This window comes from Brachyhypopomus gauderio, chromosome 3 (genome assembly GCF_052324685.1).
Source record: "Brachyhypopomus gauderio isolate BG-103 chromosome 3, BGAUD_0.2, whole genome shotgun sequence".
Lineage (NCBI taxonomy): Eukaryota > Metazoa > Chordata > Actinopteri > Gymnotiformes > Hypopomidae > Brachyhypopomus > Brachyhypopomus gauderio.
In genome coordinates, this window is record NC_135213.1 from 38,491,704 (window position 1) to 38,516,579 (window position 24,876).

At 45.7% G+C, this 24,876-nt stretch overlaps 1 protein-coding gene and 1 long non-coding RNA gene across 5 annotated transcripts in view; one reads left to right on the forward strand and one right to left on the reverse strand.

The window, feature by feature from the left end:
• grin1b (glutamate receptor, ionotropic, N-methyl D-aspartate 1b) lies at nt 1-21,649 on the forward strand. Of its 2 annotated transcripts, XM_076998203.1 has the most exons (20): nt 1-781; nt 2,108-2,242; nt 2,671-2,847; nt 4,964-5,026; nt 5,784-5,881; nt 6,682-6,803; nt 7,467-7,641; nt 8,220-8,364; nt 8,481-8,567; nt 8,657-8,792; nt 8,868-8,995; nt 9,206-9,370; nt 9,838-9,956; nt 10,213-10,325; nt 10,485-10,633; nt 11,253-11,410; nt 12,628-12,789; nt 12,900-13,009; nt 13,131-13,276; nt 19,288-21,649. In XM_076998203.1, the coding sequence occupies exons 1-20, from the start codon at nt 533-535 to the stop codon at nt 19,351-19,353; spliced, it is 2,703 nt and encodes a 900-aa protein (XP_076854318.1). In that variant the 5' UTR covers nt 1-532; the 3' UTR covers nt 19,354-21,649. The 2 variants fall into 2 exon arrangements, with proteins under 2 accessions (XP_076854318.1, XP_076854319.1); XM_076998204.1 differs by lacking the exon at nt 4,964-5,026 and having other exon boundaries at nt 4-781.
• The window catches only part of LOC143509460 (uncharacterized), a 9,344-nt gene continuing 1,849 nt past the window's right edge, over nt 17,382-24,876 (reverse strand). The window contains exons 3-5 of one of the 3 annotated variants that reach the window (XR_013129678.1): nt 23,740-24,001; nt 19,233-19,386; nt 17,382-19,154 (exon numbers count right to left, since the gene is read on the reverse strand). This is a non-coding gene — a long non-coding RNA (uncharacterized LOC143509460). Of the gene's footprint in view, nt 19,387-21,866; nt 24,002-24,876 lie in introns of those variants that run through there. The other 2 variants (XR_013129677.1, XR_013129676.1) reach the window with 2 other exon arrangements.

Genomic DNA, 24,876 nt, shown 5'->3' on the forward strand with positions numbered 1-24,876 from the left:
AGTCATATCAGGCGTAATCTGGCAGTGAGCGCGCGTTAGTGCGAGTGAGCGCGCGTTAGTGCGAATGAGCGCGCGTTAGTGCGCGGGCACAGTTTTTAGTACCAAGGACAGCGACTCACGCTGAGCATCAGGTCACTGGACCCGCGGCGAAAGAACCTTGAATGGAACCACGACACGCGTAGGAGACGGAAAAACATCCTAAACGAATCAAAGCTATCGTGCCCGACCTTTCTTTTCTTTTCTTTTTTGGTTATTTGTAAATACAGAAAGAATGTTTGAAGCAAAAAATCAAGAGGAACGAGCACCAGTAATGCCAAGGCGTGTTTGATGTTACGTTTTTTTAACGAGCGGGTTTCAACACCAGCACGAAAACAATGACACATTCCTCAGCACTGTAGATTAATGTGATCACATTCCAGCGGTGTCGGGACGTGGTCAGCAGGCTTCGGGTTTCTGGGCTGTGTAATCAACGGACATCGCAACGCAGACTCGTCGGAGCGTCCTGCACGACTCCACTTTGGTCGAAGGCAAAATGCGTCTGGTTCTGTTTGCGTTCCTCGTCTCTTGTTCGTGTGCTAGAGGTGGTTGCGAACCGAAGATTGTAAATATCGGGGCTGTACTGAGTCAAAAGCGATACGAACAGGTGTTCAAGGACGCGGTCACCCAGGCAAACAATATATACGGCAAAGATAAGTTCAAGATGAACGCAATCTCTGTCACCCATAAACCAAACGCGATCCAGATGGCACTCTCGGTGTGTGAGGACCTCATCTCAAACCAGGTAAAAGCTCAGCAGACTAAAACCAACATTATCCACTGGATAGTTTAGTCGCTTTTGTAGAAATAATAACGGAACTTTATATTTGAGGCAATTTTAAGTAATGTTTGTAAAAAAAAAAGAGCATAGTAAAAAAGCTAGAAGCTTATGTCGTTTCTCCAACAGAAAGTCACATACCTGTAGATTCGTAATAATTGCATGATATACATCCTAAATAGGGCGTTTTGATTGTAGAGTTGTGTTCTATATTATTCTAAATGATGATAACCCAAAATAATGAAATTCCTCATTTTTAGAATTAAATCTTTTTAAATGATCTATGCATTTTGCTGCTAGATTATTTTGCAAAAGGTTCCAGTATTTATTAATATGAAATGTTTTTATTAACGGATTCTTTAATGAACTGATCAAATGCAAATGCAAATCGAATCGAATCTTTTTTAAACGTAGCTTTGCCTATAACCACTTTGCAAGCCACCGTATACATCTTACTATGGTATTATTTCATGGTATACGCTATATGAACATTTTAATTAGTCTCTTAGGGCATTGGTGTTTTTAATTCATTTTCATAGTTTAGACGGATTTCTCGGAGTATGACGTTATTCATGACTAAAATAGCTACTCACCAGGACCTGTGGGCTTCTTTCTGACCCTACTGGTGCTCGGTCATTCCCTGCCTTAAATTGCCATGTTGGGGAGTCTTAGCGCGCTGTTTCAGTTTTGGGTTGTAGGGCTTCACGGTTTTTACTGAATGTACTGAACGTAAACATTGTGGGCTTGTAGGAGAGATTATCTAGGACTGTGGCACGCCACGCGCCACCACGGTAGGCACGTGAGGAACGTGAACGCTGGTATTTAACGCCCCTGTGTGTGACAACTGTATATAAAGCCCTTCCTTGAACCCACCTAGTCGCTTTTAATGGGAAACGAGGCCAACATGGCGTCGACCCCACGGATAACCGCTGTTTTGTTGAGCTGCGCTCTGGTGGAGATTTACCCACAGCCGGAGATTCAGATTACAGTTTCTAACGCAGCAGCGTGGATTATCACATAAACTGTGTTACGGATGCGCTCGCGAGTGGACGCCAACACACACACACACACACACACACACACACACACACACACACACACACACACACACACACACACACACATACACACTACACACCCACTAAAATAATAATATTGACATTGCCGTTGCTACTAGGTTGTACTAGGTTGTTTGTATATATATTCCTCACGTACCTATATTTTATTATCAGACACTTTTCCAACAGGCTCTCACCACAAATGTTGACGCTTGTATCTCTCCTTCATTCTCAGGTCTATGCAATCTTGGTGAGTCATCCACCCCAGTCCAACGACCACCTGACTCCCACACCCGTGTCCTACACCGCTGGGTTCTACCGCATACCCGTGGTGGGCCTCACCACCCGCATGTCCATCTACTCGGACAAGGTGAGAACGTGTTCCCAGTAACAGTTACCACACCACATCTCAGCATGCACTGGGCATGTGCAGGAATCTGTTGTCGGAGATACCATTGATCTTGGTGTCTGTCAGCAGAGTCGTATTTTTTACTGGGCTTTGCCTGTCAGAATGCTTTCCAGTGGAGGTGGGGGTTCCTGTGATTGGACCATTATAAAGCAAATGCAGTTAGCAACACTTTAAATGTTTCCATTTGTGACACACTAACAGGAAAAGCTGGACAAACTGGAAGTTAATTAAAGTTAAAGTAATTGAAATGTTCTTAATTACAGTTAAAGTAATTGAAATGTTCTTGAGTGTTTTTGCCTGCAGGCCTCGCCATGCCTGGGACTATAACCAACACCCCCCTCTCTCTCTCCCTCTCTCTCTCTCTCTCTCTCTCTCTCTCTCTCTTCTAGAGCATCCACCTGTCGTTTTTGCGCACGGTTCCCCCGTACTCTCACCAAGCTCAGGTGTGGTTCGACATGATGCGCGAGTTTCGCTGGAACCACATTATCCTGATCGTCAGCGACGACCACGAGGGCCGCGCGGCGCAGAAGAGGCTGGAAACCCTGCTGGAAGAGAGGGAGACCAAGGTGAGACACGTGCGCCTGTTGTCTCGCACGCCCCCGGGCGCGAGCGTACGGGCGAGCGCGCGCGAGTGTGGTGTCTGCGTGTTCCTGTAACCGGTGACTTAGAGGTCCTCTGTGTATGTTAACCGTTTCCTTTTCCGTTCTGTAAGCACGTTTCTTTCCATTGGCTAACATTCTTTATGCCAGAGGCATCAACAGCGTCTTAAGTGGTTTACCTGCAAAACTTTGTATTTTCTCTGCTCATCTCACATTGCTTTTTGCCATAGTCAAATTCTCCTACGTGTCTCTCAATCCGCAACAGGAGCAAAATGAGGGACTTAACCTGGGGCTGTGCAAAAAATCAATGGCACAAGTCATGGGTATTTAATTACTGTGCACAGAGGTTAGAGATCTGTGGGTGTTGCGCACAGAACACGAGCCTCAGTCTCGCTCTGAATCAGCATGGATGACATATGGGCCGGCGTTCAGCCTCCGACCGAGAACGAGCGTTTACTCTGCATCTGCTTTTGGCGTTTGTAGAGATTTGGGCTACTGAGTCTAGCTGTCCGTCCTCAGTTGTGCGCGTGAGACAGGAACCTTGCGTTTCTGTCCTGTCTCAGTGCATTTAGAAAAACCTCAATGACGTTGTAATGTCATGTGCAGTCAAGCCAGCCGCAAGATTCGCTCATTTTAAACGCTGCGATGTTCCTTCCGTTCTGAACACTCATCTGGGGACACGAGACCTCAGAAGGAGACAGTTTTACTGGCTGCACTGCGTTGTACACTTGCAAACAATATAAAATTGCAATTAGGTTTGACTGTGTGTGTTTGCTTTGAACGTCTATCTGTGGTTTTCTTCTTGGACCTAATAGTAATAAATATAATAATAACATTATATATAGTAAAGTATAGTAGTGTGCATGTGTGTGTGTGTGTGTGTGTGTGTGTATTATATATATATATATATATATATATATATATATATATATATATATATATATATATATATATATATATATATATATATATATATAATATAATAATATTATTATATATATATGAAAAAACAAAAAACTCTGGAATTTGCTTCTCATTTTCTGGCTTGATTCACTTGTAAAACCTAAAGAGGAAACATTAAGTGTTGTAACAGATCCTGAAACTGAGTGACGCTTGTTAGCACTTACAGTTATCTGTAGAGGTGCTGTTGCAGTCACCGTCTTACAAAAGGCTCCATCATCCCATTGAATGTAGAAATAAAAGCCTTAAGGACAGTGTGTAAGTGTGCAAAGCTATAGAGCGGTACAGCAAAATGCTTAAAGGCAAAACCATTATAATTAGCTTTGAGTTTTCAAATTTCATCAGTAGCACGGGACAGACGATGGCGTAGCACACACACACATCTCTCTGTATTTGCTCTGCTAGGGATAATGTGCAGATTAAATGCAGTAGACAGACTGCAAACCTGTAGCTGTGTGCACAGATTTCCACTGTCCCATATTTTCCACATTTTGTTTTATAAAGCCCGAAACAGCTCGTCAAGGTGATTAGAGCCACATGTAGTGGATTTGAAGGATGGGACTGATCTTAGCACATGGAATGGTCCTGCATCTTGGGACCATACGTCTGCTTCTTCAAGACCCAGAGTGGTGGGGAGCTACACCTCTTGTGCTGCAGTGGGTGTAGCTTCATGGGGGTTTCTTGCAGACTTTTGAAGAGATGTGAGTGTTGGTACTTGCACCGTTAGTCATCATTTCCCCTTCAAGTTCATCTCACTATTAAACTGAAGTGTCTTTAAAAATACATCATCACTAAGAAGATAGCAACACAAGGCTGTATGTTCATAGGGTCCTATACCAGGGAACCCAAGACATCTTTATCTGCGTTGCCTTTCGTTAGGTGTAGGTCAAATGCGATCAATATCTGTAAGTGCAATGTTTAAAGAAATAATAATCTAAGGATTGGCTGGAGTTGTCTGCTCGCTGCGATCTTGGTTGATATTTTTGCAAGCCCCACGGTTAGAGTTTCCCAGTTTGAAGCAGAAAAGTGGCGATTTGTTGGAATGCTTTAATGCACACCATTTATACCTGTTTATAATATTCTTCTGTGTCTGCATATTTTCTCTGTGCACATTATTCATCAGAGTAAAAACAGGAACTATGAAAACCTCGACCAACTGTCCTATGACAACAAACGAGGACCCAAGGTATATTTGCATGGTCAATGCACGCCGCCCAACAGCTCTGTGAACATAGCCGCTAGATACCAGTCCAAAAAAAAGACAAAAAATTCAACAGATTCCAGAGAATCCCGTTAGCACGTCTTTTATGTTTGGTTTTTTTTTTTTATGATTTCAATCGAGAATGGATTATTATTTTTATCTTTTCATTTTACAACGTATAATTTCACCAAAAGAATCGCTCCCCCCTTTATACCCCTCTTTTTTATTTTGGTGTAAAGGAATGCATGAACTGAAGCCAGCAAGATTTGCAAGTCTGTTCTTTTGACACAGTGGAGATCTGGTCGTGTGGGACAGACACAATCCAGATGTTGCTCCCACCTTTCTGCAACATTACTGCCTTTTTTGCTTTTTTCCTTTGGGAAGGAGTCACCACCACCACCACCACCCTGCTCCCTTCTCCACCCGAGTTTTGCTTTCCGGTTGCATCAGCCCTCTTCTCCCTCTTCCTCTAACATGCACGCTCTTCCTCGGAGTCTTGTTTCCCTTCAGTTTGCATGCAAAAAAAAAAAAAAAAGAAATTTTAATAAAAAATTTGCAGAACTTTTTCCTCCTCCAAGCTTCACATCATTCAGATTATCACGGAACCCTTTTTTGCTCCATTTTTCTCAATCCCTTCCAAAAAAAAAAAAAAAAGAACATCCAATCAGGCGTGAGCGCTGCAGACCACGGTCCCGGCTGGCGGCGTGCCAATCATGCCAGTAATGTTGTGTTCTAACTCCAGGCAGAGAAGGTGCTCCTGTTCAGTCAAGACACCAATCTGACCACACTGCTCCAGGAGGCCCGCGAGCTGGAGGCCCGGGTCATCATCCTATCGGCCAGGTGAGCGAGACACTCGGGCCACGGTGCCACAGCACACGGGCTGCTAGGCAAGCTCAGGCTAACCAGGCAATCCCAGCAGTTCCTAAGTGTTGTTGCTAAGAGCAGTTTTTTTGTTCAGATTTCTTTGATAAAATATGTATATATTAACACAGTTGCTAAGTGTATTTATTTACATGTTCCTGAAGTTTATGGTCTACTGGACAATTCCAGTTACTTTTCTTGAATAGCTTTATTTATTCTCTGTGCATTAGTCCAGAATGATCTGGCAGAGGGCAGTAAAAGCCTTCTTAACATGTATAAATATTCATTATGAATTTGTATAAATATGTATGTTCATTGTTGCCTTAAGGCCTGCATGTGGTCTGAACTGGCTCAAGGCGCTTTGAAAGTGTTTAACACATGACCATGCAGACATCGTCTTGGCTGGAACATTGCAAAGTTTCAGAGTAGTTTTTCCATATAAGTGAGAATGCAGCAAGTCGCATTTTCAATAACTTGAAGAGCAACGGACACCACATAGCACAGCTGAGACACAAACCTGGGGGTCTACCCACGCACTACTTATCAGTGCTTGTATTGCCTTGTAATAGCTAGTGCTGAGAATGATTCAGAATTATTAAGGATTATATGACTTCCATTTAGTAGACAATGGATCATCACCAGATTCTCCCGAAAGCGTGAGTTGTGTGTCTTCCAGGGTTTGTGTTCTTGTTCCTCCCCGTTCTTTAGCTCGACTGTCATCTTGACGTTAGCGTGTGTAGTTGGTGTGTCCCCCACTAACCACCTCTATCCAATCACAGTGAAGACGAAGCAGCAGCCATTTACAAAGCAGCACGCCAGCTTAACATGACGGGTTCTGGCTACGTGTGGCTGGTCGGCGAGAGGGAGATGTCTGGTAAAGCTCTGAGTGAAGCTCCAGATGGTATGTACTTTCCTTCAACTGTATCCCTCTCTCTCTCTCTCTCCCCCTCTCTTTCTCTCTCTCCCTCCCTCCGATTGTGCAACAGATTGGGCCTTACCGCTTCTATATGATTACAGTTTGCATCAGCAAACCGGTGTCTGTGGTGGACTGGTGTGTTTGAACGTTTAAACATCTGCATGTTTAAAGGTTTTAAACACAGTGATCTGCTCATTGTATTGTGCTCTGTGTCTAACACTTAATTTGTTTCATCTTTAAGTGTGTGTCCTTTCTTTCAGTAGACTACAAACGATGCAATAGAGAGTTGTGGTAATCCATGTTGGTGTGAATGCGCGTACATTATTACAGTGTGGCTGTCATGAGCTTGTTTGTAAGTGGTGCTTTGCTACCGACACATTGAAGTGTGAATACAATGGTAAGCTACAACCACAATTCCTTTCTGCCCCCAGCTTCTGTACGCACATCCATGTAATATCACAGTCTTCTCAGTGTTCACCGTGTATCCCCTCCCACCTGTCCCACCTGTCTCATGTTGTCCTCCCTGTCAGCCCTCTCGGCCGCTCCCGATTATCCTGTGCACGTCTTTCTCCGTTTATTGTCTTGGACTGAGAGCTTTTGCGTTTGTGAACCGTTGCCCGACGCCATGCACTGTTGTCGACCGGGCAGGCTTGCTCGGCCTGCAGCTCATCAACGGCAAGAACGAGTCGGCTCACATCTACGACGCCGTGGCGGTGGTGGCCCAGTCCATCCAGGAGCTCTTCGAGAAGGAGAACATCACGGAGCCGCCTCGGGGCTGCGTAGGCAACACCAACATCTGGAAGACCGGGCCGCTCTTCAAACGGTGAGGCCCGGGGAGGCAGGTCCGATACGGCCGGCTCCACTCCCTCCACGCCATCTGCTCACGAGCATCACCATGCGTTAGCGCCGGCACCGCTTACACACGTCGGCTTTCGCACTGCAAATATTGAAATAAACAAGCCGCGCTGGAGGCAGACGTGAAAATTAAGGTTGCAGGGTGGATCGGTCTAAACGTGCCATGAGATTCGTAAGCTGTCTGAACGAATTGGTCGTGACTTTTAGGGGGTGCAGGGATAACACGTTGCAAACATACACCAAACCTGTTAAGTCGCACTGGCAATGTGATATTCTGAGTCCAGCAGGAACCTCATGTCAGACCCAAGCTTGGCATGTTTGTGTTTTTAGCAGTGTCATATCCTGTTGGCATACTCTAACCACACCTACCCAGCAGCAGACTACATCTCTGATGCCTCCCACACCAGCGATCTCCACCCCGAATGTGCTAAACAAAAAATCGCCTGCCATTCCTGCCAGTGTCTGTGTCACTTATCGTCGCTGAACAGACAGAGAGGGCAAAAGGGTTTCTGCGCCATCTCTCACTCGACCCCTCCTGTGCGCTAGAGTGCTGATGTCATCCAAGTACCCAGATGGCCTAACAGGCCGCGTGGAGTTTAACGATGATGGAGACAGGAGGTTTGCGCACTACAGCATCCTCAACTACCAGAAGACCCGTCTGGTGCAAGTCGGCATGTACAACGGCTCACAAGTACGTGCTCACGTCGGCTTTCTTTAGGAGCGCCAACGCATGGCACTTTGACACCTATAGCCTTTAGAAAAGACAGAAACTTCTCTGAAAAGTCTGTCATATTTATCATTTTAAAGGTTGTGATGAACACTCAGAGGAAGATCATTTGGCCAGGAGGAGAGACTGAGAAACCAAGAGGCTATCAGATGTCAACGAGACTGAAGGTGTTTATCGATCGGCTTGACGGCTTCGCTCAGAACTTCCCTTATTTGTGTTGTTTTTGAGAAACTTGAGGCTTTTATATCTGTGGTAGATTGTCACGATTCACCAAGAGCCTTTCGTCTACGTGAAACCGACCCTACGAGATGGAACGTGCAAAGAGGAGTACACCGTGAACGGAGTTCTCATCAAAAAAGTGATCTGCACTGGCCCAAACGAGACCATTCCTGGTAAACATCTCGCACTGATCAACACATGCATGCTCTGGTATTTGCTCTGGATGAATGTGATTGGCTCTCGTGCAGGACGGCCCATAGTTCCACAGTGCTGCTATGGGTTCTGCATCGACCTCTTGATCAAGCTCGCCATGACGATGAACTTCACCTACGAAGTGCACCTCGTGGCCGACGGAAAGTTTGGCACACAGGAGCGTGTGAGTAAAAGTTCATTGATTTGCACTCAATCCCCAAGTTTCCAGTTTTCTCTGTTCCCAAGGTCAGTGGTGAGTTATGGTGTCTGCGTCTGTGGGTGTGCACAGTTCTGCGGAGTCATTGCTCACAGGTGTAATTATGATTCACTGACAACGCTGGGAGCCTTTCAAGCTTGACAAATTATGGAATGTGATTTTCCTTCCTGTTATCAGGTTAATAACAGCAACAAGAAGGAGTGGAACGGCATGATGGGAGAACTCCTGGGGGGCCTGGCGGACATGATCGTGGCTCCGCTCACAATCAACAACGAACGAGCCCAGTACATCGAGTTCTCCAAACCCTTTAAGTACCAAGGGCTCACCATCCTCGTCAAGAAGGTGGGGTCAAACGACAAGCCAGAGAAACAGCACTAAAACACCCAGTATTTGATGCGGATTTAATGCAGAGGCAGATGAAGGAATTACCCCCCCGTGTTTTCGGCTAAGCGTTCGGTAAAGATGCAGTGATAAGAAATTTTAAAAGGCCCAGAGTTGAGGTCAAATTCATTTAAACTTTGTCATGGAAAGCAGTTAAAGTTTAATTAATTTGCCGAGAACTCCCCAGAGATACTGGGTGGTGGATCTTCTGCCTAGAAATGTCTTGCAGCTCTTCTCATTAATTAATTTCCTTCAGCGGAGCATATCTGCTGTTGTGGAGCCGACGTTAGGTCTTTGGGCTAGGATCTATTAATACCCCTGCTGTGATTCCAACTACAGAAAGTGCTAGAAACTCCATATGGTGGCGCATTTGCTCGTGTGGGTGGTGCTCCTTGGAGCTGAGAGTAATGCCATGTGGTCACACGCAGGAGATTCCACGCAGCACGCTGGATTCCTTCATGCAGCCCTTTCAAAGCACACTGTGGCTACTGGTGGGTCTGTCGGTCCACGTTGTGGCGGTGATGCTCTACCTATTAGACCGCTTCAGGTAAAAGACGCTTTTCTGCTTTTGTCTCGCCACCCACCATCCCATCAACCCCTGTTGCCCCCCCCCCCCCCCCCCCCCCATGTTCCCCCCGCCCACACCAGCACCTGCTGGCTGCCCTGCGCGTGGGAGCGAATGTCAAATGACCCTTTGTGACGAAGGCATCTGCAGACATTCGCCCACTGACGCTTTGCCAGACGCTGGTTTTCCTTTTTGTTTTGTTCAAGCCTTTGGGATGAATTTGCTCTTGGTTCCACAGCCCTTTTGGAAGGTTTAAAGTGAACAGTGAGGAGGAGGAAGAGGATGCACTCACCTTATCCTCGGCTATGTGGTTCTCCTGGGGCGTCCTGTTGAACTCCGGCATTGGAGAAGGTACCCGCCAGCCAAGAGAATTACTTAGTCAAACATATCCGGCATGAAAATACGGCCATAACACAGGATTGATTTTGTAGCAGACATAAATCTTTCTCTTTTATTCCCTGCCATCTCCTTCTTCACCTCCTCCGTGTCTCTCTCGTCCTTTATTTACAGGGGCCCCTCGAAGCTTTTCAGCCAGGATTTTAGGTATGGTGTGGGCTGGCTTTGCTATGATAATAGTTGCATCATACACTGCCAATTTGGCTGCCTTCCTAGTGCTGGACCGGCCTGAGGAGCGTATTACCGGCATCAACGACCCCAGGGTGAGCTCACTAAGACCAGAGTGACCCCACCGCGTCAGGAAACTGCATACAAAACAAACACATTAATGGCATTGCCCACACACCTCGGGTTTTACCCAGTACGCAATCAGGGGCTTGTAATTAGGTCAGTCAAGGATGCAACAAACCTCTAAATCTCAGTATATTTTTAGACTGCTTTATAAGGCCGTGGGGAAACTCTACCTACCCCTCTGTGGTCTGTGGTCAGTGAATGTACATATCAAAGTGATAATGCAGGGGTCAGCAATACTTCACAGCATCGTCAGGTATGTGACACGATGAGGTTATTTTACAATGCAGGCCCAAGGCATGCTGGGAATCTTCAAATGGCACTAAAGGCTCCCAGTTGTAGCTGTTGTACATCATGCCGGATTCTGGGGCATGCTTGTTTTCATTTTAGAACATGCTTACCTTGGCTTGACCTATTAAATCCCACTGTCCAACCCCCTGTGCCCACTGGTCAATGCTGCCATGAAGAACAAAGTCCGAACTCAGGCCTCTAAAACCGGCAGTCCCGAATAACCGTGTGCTCGGGACGGACAATCCCCTCGACGGTCCCGCGTGACCCGGGACGTGTCCCGCTGTCCCGCTGTCGTTGCAGCTGCGGAACCCGTCAGACAAGTTCATCTACGCCACGGTGAAGCAGAGCTCGGTGGACATCTACTTCCGCCGGCAGGTGGAGCTGAGCACCATGTACCGCCACATGGAGAAGCACAACTACGAGAGCGCCGCCGAGGCCATCCAGGCCGTGCGGGACGGGTGAGTCACGGGGACTCACGCGGGACTCACGGAGGACTCACGCGGGACTCATGGGGGACTCACGGGGGACTCACACGGGACTCACGGGGGACTCACGCAGGACTCACGGGGGACTCACGGGGGACTCACGGGGGACTCACGGGGGACTCACGCGGGACTCACGGAGGACTTACGCGGGACTCATGGGGGACTCACACGGGACTCACGCGGGACTCACGGAGGACTTACGCGGGACTCACACGGGACTCGCACGGGACTCACGGGGGACTCACGGGGGACTCACGGGGGACTCACGGGGGACTCACAGGGGACTTGTAATGGTCCGTTCTTTGCTTTCTTACATAATGCAAATGGGAGATTAATTAAAAGGAGATAGCAAGTAAAATAATCACATCGGATTTGGGACCAACAGAACAGGTTCTGGATCAGTGACCAGACTGGGACCAATAGAACAGGTTTTGGTTCAGTAACCAGACTGGGACCAATAGAACAGGTTCTGGATCAGTGACCAGACTGGGATCAATAGAACAGGTTCTGGATCAGTGACCAGACTGGGACCAATAGAACAGGTTCTGGATCAGTAACCAGACTGGGACCAATAGAACAGGTTCTGGATCAGTGACCAGACTGGGACCAACAGAACAGGTTCTGGATCAGTAACCAGACTGGGACCAATAGAACAGGTTCTGGATCAGTGACCAGACTGGGACAAAACAGGAATTAGCAGCACTTATTCTGTTCCTGAACCAAGCATGGTCAGAGAGATAAAGGGGACCACAAAGGAACGTATACATCAGTCACACGGTGCAGGACACACTCTTAAAGTGAGCAGACCAGAGGCTGTGGATGAGCCAGTGCTTTGGCTTATTCACAGACCTCATATTGATGAGAATACAAAGCAGGGTGGGGAGTTGCACTTGAAAGGGTGACATTCATGAATCATTGTGATGCTTCACAGCCTGGACTAGCACAAGAGAGCCTGAGTTGTTTAGGGCCTGTCGGAGGAAAAAAGAACCTGAAATCAAAGAATGCTCCAGAGTTTTCATCGACTAAGTGAACAAGACTTGACTTAATTAGGTTTAGAGGGTTCACAGCAGTTGACAAAACTGTGTGCTCGACCCCCCCCCAACGCCTCCTGCACGCTCTCACGTAGCCGAGCTCAGCTGGAGAGGGCCTGAAGGGCTTCAGTAATGCACCCATCTTCCCCGCCATCCTAGCAAACTCCACGCCTTCATCTGGGATTCAGCCGTGCTGGAGTTTGAAGCCTCGCAGAAATGCGACCTGGTCACCACGGGGGAGCTGTTCTTTCGCTCGGGATTCGGTATCGGCATGCGGAAAGACAGCCCGTGGAAGCAAAACGTGTCCTTGGCTATCCTCAGGTAAGCACCCCCCCCCCATCGCTGACCCTGGTCTTAATGCCTCGGCCCTCTCTGTCCCAGCGATGCTGTTAGAAGGGCTGAATTTGCAAACGTGTTGTCCGATTCAACAGTTCCCACGAGAATGGTTTCATGGAGGACCTGGACAAAACCTGGGTGAGATACCAGGAGTGTGACTCCAGGAGCAACGCCCCGGCCACGCTCACCTTTGAGAACATGGCAGGTATGGTCCAGGCAGAACCTACACGCTACAGGTTAACTACCATCTCCAGTCCTGTTGAACTACATCTCTGGAAATCCCCCTTTTCGTGGGCTTTGTTGCCTTTTTAAAACGTTTTTTGCAGGCGTGTTCATGTTGGTGGCCGGGGGCATCGTTGCCGGGATCTTCCTCATCTTTATTGAGATAGCGTACAAGCGACACAAGGATGCTCGCAGAAAGCAGATGCAGTTGGCTTTCGCCGCCGTGAATGTTTGGAGGAAGAACCTACAGGTATGTTTACCCCTCCGTAAGCCTCTAACCGGCTACACAGTGCTGCTACACGCTAGCGCCCTGACAATACATGGGGACTCATTCATTTTTTTCCTATGTAGCCTTCCTATAGTACGTTTAAGGGCTAAGTTGGAAAGGTAATGTCATGGTAAACATGGACACATGACCCAAAGTGCAGCTAGCTACAGGTAGATGCATGTTCAGTTGCTGACCTTTGCAGAAACCAAAAGTAAATAGGTTTATATTAACCCCAAATGGTTGAACGTCATGGAGATGAACTTAATGAAAGAAGATGAAAATGTGTTTATGTGCTTTATTCATAATAACCGTTGTAAGAGATAATTGATAAAATTGTAGCCAATTTACTAGTCTACAATGTACTATGACAGTAGACTATGAAGAATAAGTGTTTTGTAAATCTGTGCTTTGTTCTGTGGTGTATTGTGATTATGATCTTATGAGCAGTTCACTGCAGAATCATGTTATGGATCAATTCCTTCCACGTCTTCCACTGTCCAATCAGCTTGATCCTCGAGGAAACAGCTTCTGCATACCCTTCTACAAAGTTGCCACTAGGAAGGGCAATGCACACACACACACACACACACACACACACACACACACACACACACACACACACACACACACACACACACACACACACACACACACACACACACACACACACACACACACTGCAGGAGGACTGTGATGGTATGCTGGACCAGGGCGGATGCATGCTGGGCGTCATCTCTGTCTAAAAGGCCACGATAGCCGAGTGTCCCGGTGGGATTTCGGTGGGGATCAGAGGCTTCTTCTGTCTGCGCTCAGATCACCTGCCCCTCGTGGCGAGGAGCAGTGCATGCTGGGGCAGTGGCCTGCAAAACAGCAGGAAGCAGGTGGATAGGAACACAGCACGCCCGGCACACACACGCAACACCCAGCACACGCAACACCCAGCACACACCCGGTACACGCACACGCCACACCCAGCACACACACGCCACGCCTGGCACACAGACACGCCACGCTTAGCACACACACCACGCTTAGCACACACACCACACCTGGCTGTGGTTCCACCCCGTCACTGTGGGCAGATCCTGAAGAAATCATACACGCTGCTGAAGATACCTGGACCCCAAATAAAACCGCACACTATGAAGATAACTGGACCCGTAATCAGTGGTATTAAAACCGCACACTGTGGCACTGTAGATTTTGACTGGAGCCAGTAAGTCTGGATACGCTTCTTTAATGGCTGACCTTTAGATACATATAGCACCACCAAGCAAAACAACCGCTCCCTCTCTCCCTCCCTCCCTCTCTCCCTCCCTCCCTCCCTCCCTCTCTCCCTTCCTGACTCTCTGACATCTGCACGGCAGTAATGCCCACAGCTTTATGTCGAGGTCTTTTAGAAATACAGACTGAACAATGTTTGTGCTGGATTGCCTTCCACACAACAGTGTTTGGGCCCGAAGGCTGTTTCCTCCCACTAGTGTCCAAGGACACAGTGGCATGACACTACCGCCCACACGCCCCCCCACACGGTCCAGGGGCCAACATTGATCAGGCTGTATAATTACAATGATTCACTGCACGGGACGCCGGGGTAATCTACATCTTTTTTGTTTCCTTTTCTAATTTATTTTTTATGAGCTGAAGGAAAAAGAGCAAAATATCACAGGGACTGATATGTGGGTAGCACCATGTGTGGATGAAACAGAAACACAGACAGTGGAGTTTAAAGTGCCAGGCAATGAAGCTTCACCATCCAAAGGCCAAATCAATCATGCCGTGCGGCCGCGCGAACCGCGTGAGCCTCGTTCCTGTCCTGGCTCATGACCGCTCGCATCTGCCCCGATCGCATTTACACTTCAAAACCATGCAGGCGATGTGCAGATGGAGAAGCGGCACGCTCAGAGACGCTCAGAGATGGCCTGCTCGGAGACGCGGGCTCATCAGAGGGGTTTCAGCCCTCAGTGGATTAAAGCAGCGGGCGCTCCAAAGAACGCACACACAGTCACGTTTTCTCTGCATCTGAGCTGTTCTGCGGGGATGAGCAGGAAGGTCTCTCATTGGTCGAAATGTTACCGTGTGTGCTTTCTGTGGTGAGGCGTGTGCAGAGATCATGCTACGCTGCCTTAGAAGAAGGAAGAAACATACCACGCCGTGTAGTCAGAGAAGTACTTCCACTGTTGTATTTTGGTACGTTTTTTCAGAATGCACTTTATTCTACAGGTTTGTTTCAGCTTATAATAAGGGATTCTTTATCATTTTATCAAGGGATTCTTTATCAGCTTAACAGAAGGTCAGTCATATGTATGGATCAAAGAAATGTATGGCTTACCATTTACATTTCAGCTTAACAAATACATTTTAGCACTGTAAAATAAAGTGCAATAAAGAAGGAATATGTCGATGGCTCCCCCCACCCCCCAATCTGGTTTGGGTTCACACCTTTGTGGACGTGATTGTCCACTAGATGGGACCAGGGACTAATTGGGCAATCCAGGAAGCCCAAAGTCGGTTCCCGAGCCTACTAAAGGGTGTTGCCGGCCCAGGTCAAATGTCATGTCATCCATTTTGCATTTTTCCTTTTTGGTTCCATGTTCTGCATGTCTTCCGGTTGGTCACACCCCCCCCCCCCCCACCCCCCCCTTTCCCTGGTGTTATCCCGCCGTTCCTTATGAGTCCGTACACTTCTCCTTTGCCCACCCAGCCGCTATACTCACCCCGTGGGTATAACGCTAAGGGACTGTGTTGAGTTTCGATTTTGATGACTTCTTCATTGGTTACCCATCGTCCTCCCCCCCATGAAACAGTCTAACCACTCCTACCCTTATATACACACAAAAGTCGCTTCTTTCTGTCTTGATTACTCTCAGTTTGCCTGTTTCTTTTGCTAATGCTTTTTGCTTTCCATTGCAAAGAAGTAAGGAACTGGGAGTGGCTTTAATTTCTATCCCACCGTTCTCAGTAGTTCTCTTACCCTCTGGAGTCTCAGGACTGTATAAATATGAGAAGATTTTGTAAGTATCTCTCAACATAGTGCGTGTCAGAGTCCTTCTTTGTAGGACCCTCAGGGTGCATGAAAGCCCTGTGTTGTGCCTCAAAGCCTGGATGGCGATGCAGAATGAATAGGAAAACGCCATGTTGATTTTAGCGTAAGCCTTTTGATGATTACAACTGAAGACAACCAAAAAAAAAAAAAACTTTCAGCAAGAGACAGCTTAATGTAAACACTGAATGTAGCTCGTATTAGAATAGCATGACAGTCATAGCAGCAGCGTTGGTGGGTGGAGACGGTTGGAGACCAGTACACTCCTCCAGCAAACGTAAATAATTGTTCTACATATACTGTATATTTATTTTAGGATAGGAAAAGTGGTAGAGCAGACCCAGAGCCCAAACAGAAAGCCTCTTTTAGGTCCGTCAGTACCACCCTGGCATCCACCATCAAGAGACGTAGGTCTTCCAGAGACACGGTAAGGAGATGAAGAAACGACACCCTGCCCTGTACTTCTCTCTGCTCTCTTTCCTATCCACCTTTCACTCTTTTTTTAATCCTCCTCTTCAAGCCTGTTTCTCTCACTCGCTCTCCCTAACTCTTCTTCTGTCACCTCATCTCTCCTTCGCAAAACAACCCAAAAACAAACAACAAAAACCCCGGCGTCTCATCTCAGACTCTCTCTCTCCACCCTCACACATGGCGTTGTGGTCATGGCCACATGTCTGTCAACCATCAGTGCACCATCCAGACATCTGTTGGGAAAAGCCCGATCAGGGATTTCGTCAAGCCGTAGGGAGCCATGTCGCTGAGGGACGCAGGTCAGGGCAGAGTTCTGGGCCTGTGGGCTTGACCTTGGTCTTCAATTTTAGATTTTAGTACCGTATACAGTGGCAGGCCAAGATAGATCCATGAGTCACGGTGAAGGCCTGGGCTGGACTTTCTCCCGAGTCTTATCCTGGATGGGACTTTTATTTTGACGCTCTTACATGTTTTTATTTTCTTCCTTGGTTCGTTCTTTATATGTGTGCGTTGTCTTCCTCTCCACTGCTCAGTCTTGTAAAAAAAAAGGATTTCCATGTTTTTCCACCTCCCTTTAATTTAAAAGGATTTCCATGTTTTTACACCTCCCTTTAATTGTCCCATTCTATGTTGTGGGTGTCACACACGGTCCGATAGCCTTTATGCCTCACACGGTTAACCGACTAAAGAAAAACAAGAACACAACATTGAAATAACACTGGTTATTCTCTCAGCAGGTCTACACCCCCATTTATTTTCACCTCCAAATGTCTTCTTTGCAGCATTACCAAGTTTGGCCATGAGTTTCATTTCCAGGGAACGTGCCACAGATGGGTTCTTGGGTCCGTGTTGATAAAGTATTGTGTTGAATAATATGACTCTCTACAGGATTCATCCCTGCCTGCACCTGCGTGCTCTTTTATCTCCCCTCAGGTCCAGCAAGTGCCAGCAACCACATTAAAGAGCGTCGGCCACTATGGAGTCAGTGCAAACAATCCAGAAAGCAGCTATTTTAAACCCATTATTCTGTATTACCACATGGTTCTGTCCCTTTCAGTTAGCACACTCTTCTGTTCTTACCTTTGATTTTCTGGTTCTGACTTTCCGCGTCCTGGAGTGACATTGTTTATGTTCAGCGTGTAAGCATGCTGTGAAACGATACCAGTCTTCGGGTTTTGCCATTTAGACGTGGCGTAAACGACAGCACCCTAGGACTAAAGTTTCTGTTCGATTTACTATCTCTGAAGCGTCCTAAATAATTTGCATTTGAGAAAAAAAATTAAGTCAGATAAGTCTGGTCAAATGTGATGGATAATAAATCAGGGAAAGGATTATACTATTATTATTTTATGTTCCCATACAGATTTAAGAAACACGTTCTTAGCCTATTATGTCAGGTCACATCCTAACAAGCTTATGTCAAAAGGAAAAAAGAACTGGACACAGATGTGAGGTGTAGAAAGCAGCTGTAGAGTCCTAGTGAAACAGATGACTCAAACACACCTGAGTTGACGTGTTCCCATCTCAGTCCTGGTCTTCATTTTCTTTTATATGAGTGTGTTTTTTATAAATGGATTTGAATGGAGTTTTAAATGTCGGTGTCTACACCACATACCACACTGCCTCTCTCTTCCTATACCAGCATGACTCCTGTGGTTGTCGTAGAGTTAGTCCCCTCCTGTCGTTTCACTGTCTGCAGACAGGGTGCGCTGTGGTCTACGATTTGGAATGCTGATACTTTTAAACTGTGTTGCTGTCCGTGAGGCCACGCCCCCACCCAACACACTCCGCCCCAAATTTACAGTCACTGGGAAATGCTGTAAAGGATAAAACCGCCCCAGCATTCAATGCGGCATGTACCCAAACAAATTACCCATGTTATTAAAATATCAAATTGCACTTAGTGGGTTGTTAAAGGATATTAAAATAATGATCCGAACTGATATTACGTTGGTATTAAACTACCCTTCGGTGGGATGAAGCCTTCAATAAATTGCTTGAGGGAGCAGAATTTCAGAGCTCGGTCATCGCATGTCATTAGAACAGTTACTATGGTGATGGGCCCTGGACTTCTGGGTCAGGTGAATGATTAGCCCCAGGAAACGGCCTTTGCTTCTTGCAGTTATGTCATTAGGGCTTTTTTAAAAATAGACACTTCCTGCTCAAGACGGATGAGGTCTGTTAACGAAACCCGGCTAAATTTTTGATGCTCGCTGTACAAAACATGCAGCACGATCAATCAGTGGTCCAGTGTAGTGATCCCCTTTGGGGATTGGGCAGAAAGCAGAGAGTGTGGCCGCCTCCGTCCTCGGGGGCGGAGTCTTCCACGTCCGGGGCGAATACAGCCTGTGGTGGATGGGGGATTTGCCTCATTAAAGACAACACGGACGTGTCCATGCTTATTAGGGTGTTTTGCATGGGTACCTGCGCTGATTGGATGATTACTGTCCTGTTTTGTCTGTGTCCCCTACATCTGTAGCCATATCCGACGGACATTACCGGCCAGCTCAACCTGTCCGACCCCTCTGTGAGCACCGTGGTGTGAAGGAAAACATGGCGCCAGACAGAGGGGCGTAGTCTGAGAGAGAGAGAGAGAGAGAGAGAGAGAGAGAGAGATGGATTTGAAAAGCATGGCGTGGTTGGGATGGGGAGAGAGACATTTGTGATCTGCTGATCCCCGTCTCCTGCTGCCACATGACCGTGTGACCAAGACGACATGCTGACCGAACGGAAACCCCTGGTGAACACGCATGTACACTGACACATTCACATAAACGCACGCACGCGCACACACACACACACACACACACACACACACACACACACACACACACACACACACTCATGCCTAAACATGCCAAGCATCTCATATGGAAAAAATACCTACAACTACAAAGTCCCAGCATTAGCAGAGCTCTCATCCAGTGATTCACCCCCAATACAAACACCCAGACCTTCTGGCCCATGCTGCTGTGTTTCCTGAATACACTCAGACATGTGGCAGCACATTACTAACACACGTTTAATCCGTGTCATCACACTATGTTATTGTGAAGAGGCTTGGTTAGCTTTGTTTATCTGTATGGAGGTTTACTCTTCTACACACTCATCATTCTCTGTGTGTGTTTCCACCACCACCAATCCACGTGTTCTTAGTATACATGTAACCGATTTGAGCACTGGCTTTTACTAATACTACAATGTGTGCCGTTTATGTGGCCAGTTTGTTATTCCAAATCTAGACTATACCTTTGTTATTTGTGTTATTAGATTAGGCAATAGCTAAGTTGTGCGTGCGAGACACGCCAGGCAGTCGTGTATATAGCACTGAAGGTGCAAAATGGTTCGGCATTTCTGGCTCCTTGTTGCACTGTGGTGACATACAGCTCTCTCTCTCTCTACTGCCTTTTCCAAAACACACCTTCTCAACCTTGTCCGGATCACTTTAGACAACGATACTGTGCACTCCCATTCCTGATCTTCATGTACACTTCAGTTTTTCTTAAGATGCAAGAGCCGATCTCTGCGTGTGACGAAGTCTTTTCAGAAACCACATATGCGAAATGTAGCAGAACTCTTTAGCATTGTGATTGGGACAGGAACCCGTAACACACTAAAGAAAGCGACAATGACAATGACAGCTGTTATTCCAGGCTGCTTTGAGCAATGTTCAAATCCCATTTTGACCTCTGCTTGAAACACCCTGTAATGATTTCTGAATCGTTGTACAAAGTTGGTGGTATGGAGCATACATGTCTCCTCTTGCTATACCAGCTTTCATTGATATTATCTGTATTATGATATGTAATCACTGTTGTATTATCTTTGTAACTCACATATATATATATATATATATATATATATATATATATATATATATATATATATATATATATATATAATGGGTTACAAAGATAATGAACATGTATGTATGTGTGTATGTATATACACCTCTGCATATACATATTTTGTTTAGTCATGAGCTGGCTAAAGTTAACCTGTACAGAGATCACATGTATTGTCAAAACAGTCTTTTTCTGTGGCTTGTAATAGTGCACTGATCACTGGTAGTGACGATGATTAGAACACTTTATAGCACTTTTGTCTTAAACAATCAGTCTGGGGGCTTTGCTAAGTGATGAACCTATGAACTATGAAACCTGTTACGTATGTTATAAAACTATTTTGTAAGCTGGAAATATTAAATGAGACAGTTATTTTTGGTGTAATAGAGATAGTATTAAGTGGATCTTTGTACATTGTCAGTAGTGTTGGCTCTTGGGTTGCCAAGTTTTCATTATGAACATCAAGTCAGCTTCATAGCAGAGCGTAATGAAGTTACGACCTACAGAAAGAACAGTATTTAACTGTGGCTCAGTGAAGATATATTTTGACCTAAATTGATGGTTTCTTGATATAAAAATGATATCACAAAATGATCAGAGGTGGATTTCGATTCTGAGCATGGCATAAATACATGGGAATTCTGGGAAATAGTTCAGCAGGTGCTGCTGGGAACTGTAGTGTTTGTAGTACAGGTACACTGATGACAGACAGATGTTAATATAACATGGGACAGGCCTAGTACAACATGCAGCTATGTAGCCTGTCCAATACACTGTTACACACAAGCATTGTGATTTTCTGTATCTTTAGGGCTTTGAAGGTATTTTAATATAGTTAAACTGAGCTGTCATTATGTTTTGTACCACCAAACGTGCTTTTTGAAGGTCATTCCTACTGATAAAAACTATTACAATTATCAAAAAGTTGATTAAGATATATGTTGAAAATGTATAAACTGATACTGTTACGTGTCAATAAAATATATCGGATGAAAACTGACAACTGAATGTTGAATGTGAATTCTGTGTTGATATTGTAGCTTATATTGTAGAGTACTGTGTCTCTGCTTCCTGTAGTGTGCTGGGCACCTAGTCATGGGATCGTTGGTGAAGGAACTGATATTCAAGCTGATATTTATTTTTATTTATTATTTATATTTTTATATAAATATAAATTTTTATTACTTTGTCAGGCAGATGGCAACAAAGTAAAATGCAAAAGTCAGCTGGGACTAATGTGTGGGTGGGCCTGCCTGATCTTTAGCACTGAAAGCTCATTGTTTAGAAGTGTCTGACCAAACTGCTCATGCTAATGTATCTGCAGTGTGTGGGTACTTTATTTCAGTACACTGACCTGTTTGTGTACTCGAATATAAATATTCTGCTTTATCCAGTTAAGAAATGTATGTACTCATGTTGGAGAGTTTTAATCAGTTATGCAAGTGCACAAACACTTGGAGTAGACCCACATCTTTCAAACTGTTATCAAGGCGATAAATCAGAACGAGAAATCACCATTTCTTTTGCCCTGCTGTCATGATCTGTACCTTTTTGATCTGAAAAAAGCACAGAATACCCTGTTGTATTTTCTCCTTTGCTGTCATGCATTCACAAAGACATTCAGTTCCCAGAACACCAGTCCTACACTTAGAACTCTTTGCATGTTCAACCCAATGCTTAGAGATACTGCAAAAGAGAAACCATGGTTCGGTGGCATTAATACATATCAGTGGTGGACTCCACAATCCAGTCATTTGGGACCAAAATAAACTTATTTTCGTAAAGACTTATTTTAGAAATGGTAAACAGATGGACCAGTGTGACTCTCCGTCAAAGTCTGTGTAACCAGCCTGGGACACAGAGAGGTTCAGTACACGTAGAGGCTGATGTAGTGTGGGGCTCTGGCTGTGTTGACCTTTGACACAGCCCATGAATCCCAGACGTCAGGTCAGAGAGTGAGGGTGATGGATGAGGATTCTTTATTCAGTAGACCAGTGGAAGAAACCTGCCCCATCACCGATGTGATCAACCCAAATGTATAATGCCCATGAGCAGGGGGTACAGTGAGGGGGCTTTTTCTTCTGTCCTCTCAGCCTTAATGACCTGCAAATGGCCAACATGGCCGCGTCCTCCGTGTGTGTTATAGCGGAGTGGCACTCACTGATAACGTTGTCACAGTGACACTCAAGTGGCATGTCCAGTCTCTCAGGCAACGCCTACACTGACAGTCTCATGGTCAGAAGTAGAAGCACTGTGGACCGCGCACACCGCTATAGCCACCACAGAAGACACTGAAATCGAGTCCTCTTAAAGTTTTGTCATTTTTTGCGATTTTTTTGGACTTGCGATTATACCAGGATACTGACTGGCATGTCAACGGAGTAAAACATCGCACTCTTGTTGGCCAAGCAAAGGAGGATACAGCCTGAAAAACTAATTATAAAAAAAACTTAAAGAGTGCTTCCACTTCAAAACAGAGAGGTGTCTGGGCTTCGGACTTGTTCCAAGATGGTGGACAAAGTGGAAATCAAATCATGTAGGTGCAAGGAGTGGTGTTAATGAACACTAATGTAGTTAGTAAAGCAAAATGATATCTCAGGGATGTCTTCGTCTTGGCGCGTAATCCAGAACTAAGGGCTCATAAATTAAGATTTTTAACTTGGTTAGAATTTACAAACCCTTATCTTGCTGCCAATTTATCTACTCTATTAGTTGCTAAGAATTTCCATTATCTACTGAAAAAGTAATCAGCAAAATTATTTTTTTGTCAGTTACTTTTTGCAGTAACTGACAAGGTAAAAAGGTCAAAAGCTACAATATAACAGAAAACCTGAAGTTCACAGAGAATTACACTGAACTGAACTATGGCATTTAGGCCATAATTAAGACAGCAAGTGTTGAATGGCAAGTGTTCATTATTTTTCTTATGGCATGTGATCATATATTTGGGTTTAATAGGCACTGCACACATTATTACAATCTATATTACAATAATCTACCTATTGTGTCACCACAGGCAAGCAGGTTCTATCAGACACGACGTGCTGTACATGTGAGATGGAGAGCTCAGATGATCGTGAAGATACCTCTGGATGTCCTCATCCTCCCACAGTCATGCTGAAAAGATGGCTGTTGACGGTCAAAGACTTCAGCAGTCTGGTCTGGCCGGGTAAACAGCGCCTTCTGCTGGTGGTCCTGGTGCTTGTGGTTCTGGGCTGCATGGTTCTGCTCCTGCTGTGGAACTACGAGTGCTTCGTGGTGACGGGAGTGTGCCAGGAGTGAGGGGGCAGACGTGGGCCGGTCCGGTCGGCTGTAGGCGAGGAGAAGTCTGCTCTCCACGGGCCCGAGCTTGAGAGTAATATATAAGGAGTGCATTTAAACAATATCAGCAGGGGAGGGAGGGAGGGAGAGAGAGAGAGAGAGAATGTAAGTACATGTCACAGCCTGAGAGACAGTGGGAAACGACCCCCCGTTCAGCTTCAGAATGTAAATAATTGAAATAACTTTCCCTAAATGTTATCATACATTATTATTTGTTCTTTGTCAATGTTATTGGCATTGTTGTAATGCTTTGGCAACACTGTACCCTATACAGTCATGCTAATAAAGCCCCTCTAACAGATAGTAACCCCGTTCCAGCACTGCTTTAACCTCAAAACCAAACATTAACCACATCATCAAACGCAGTCAAAGGGATTATCTGGAACACTGGGAAAAAGAAATTCGGACTCAAAACAAACTTGAATGCTATCGGGCCCTAAAAACAGAGTATGAATTGGAAGAGTATCTCCTGACTGTCAGAGATACAAAGCAGAGACAGATCCTGACCAAGTACAGACCCAGTGACCACAGCCTGGCCGTAGAGAGAGGCAGGTATAAACAGTCCTGGCAGCCCAGAGAGCAGAGGCTGTGTGGTCACTGTACGACAGGTGAGGTCCAGACCGAGATGCACTTTCTTCAGCAATGTGAAAAATTCACGAGAACACGAGAAATTTACACACACAAATTCATAAAGATAATCCCAAACTTCCAAACATTAACACAAACTGAACAATTAAAAATCATTCTAGGAGGGGGACACAGCGCCCCCCTCGCTGCTAAATATGTAACTACATGTCAGCCTGAGAGACAGTGGGAAACAACCCCCCTTCAGCTTCAGAATGTGAATGTAAATAATTGAAATGATAAAATATGATAACATTTAGGGAAAGTTATCTTATTTT

Excerpts from the sequence above, each read along its gene's own strand:
- grin1b (XM_076998203.1), top strand. The coding sequence starts at position 533 with ATGCGTCTGGTTCTGTTTGCGTTCCTCGTCTCTTGTTCGTGTGCTAGA. Across the intron at positions 782-2,107 it reads AGGACCTCATCTCAAACCAG|GTCTATGCAATCTTGGTGAG; the intron begins GTAAAAGCTCAG and ends CTTCATTCTCAG. Across the intron at positions 13,277-19,287 it reads TTTGGAGGAAGAACCTACAG|CCATATCCGACGGACATTAC; the intron begins GTATGTTTACCC and ends CTACATCTGTAG.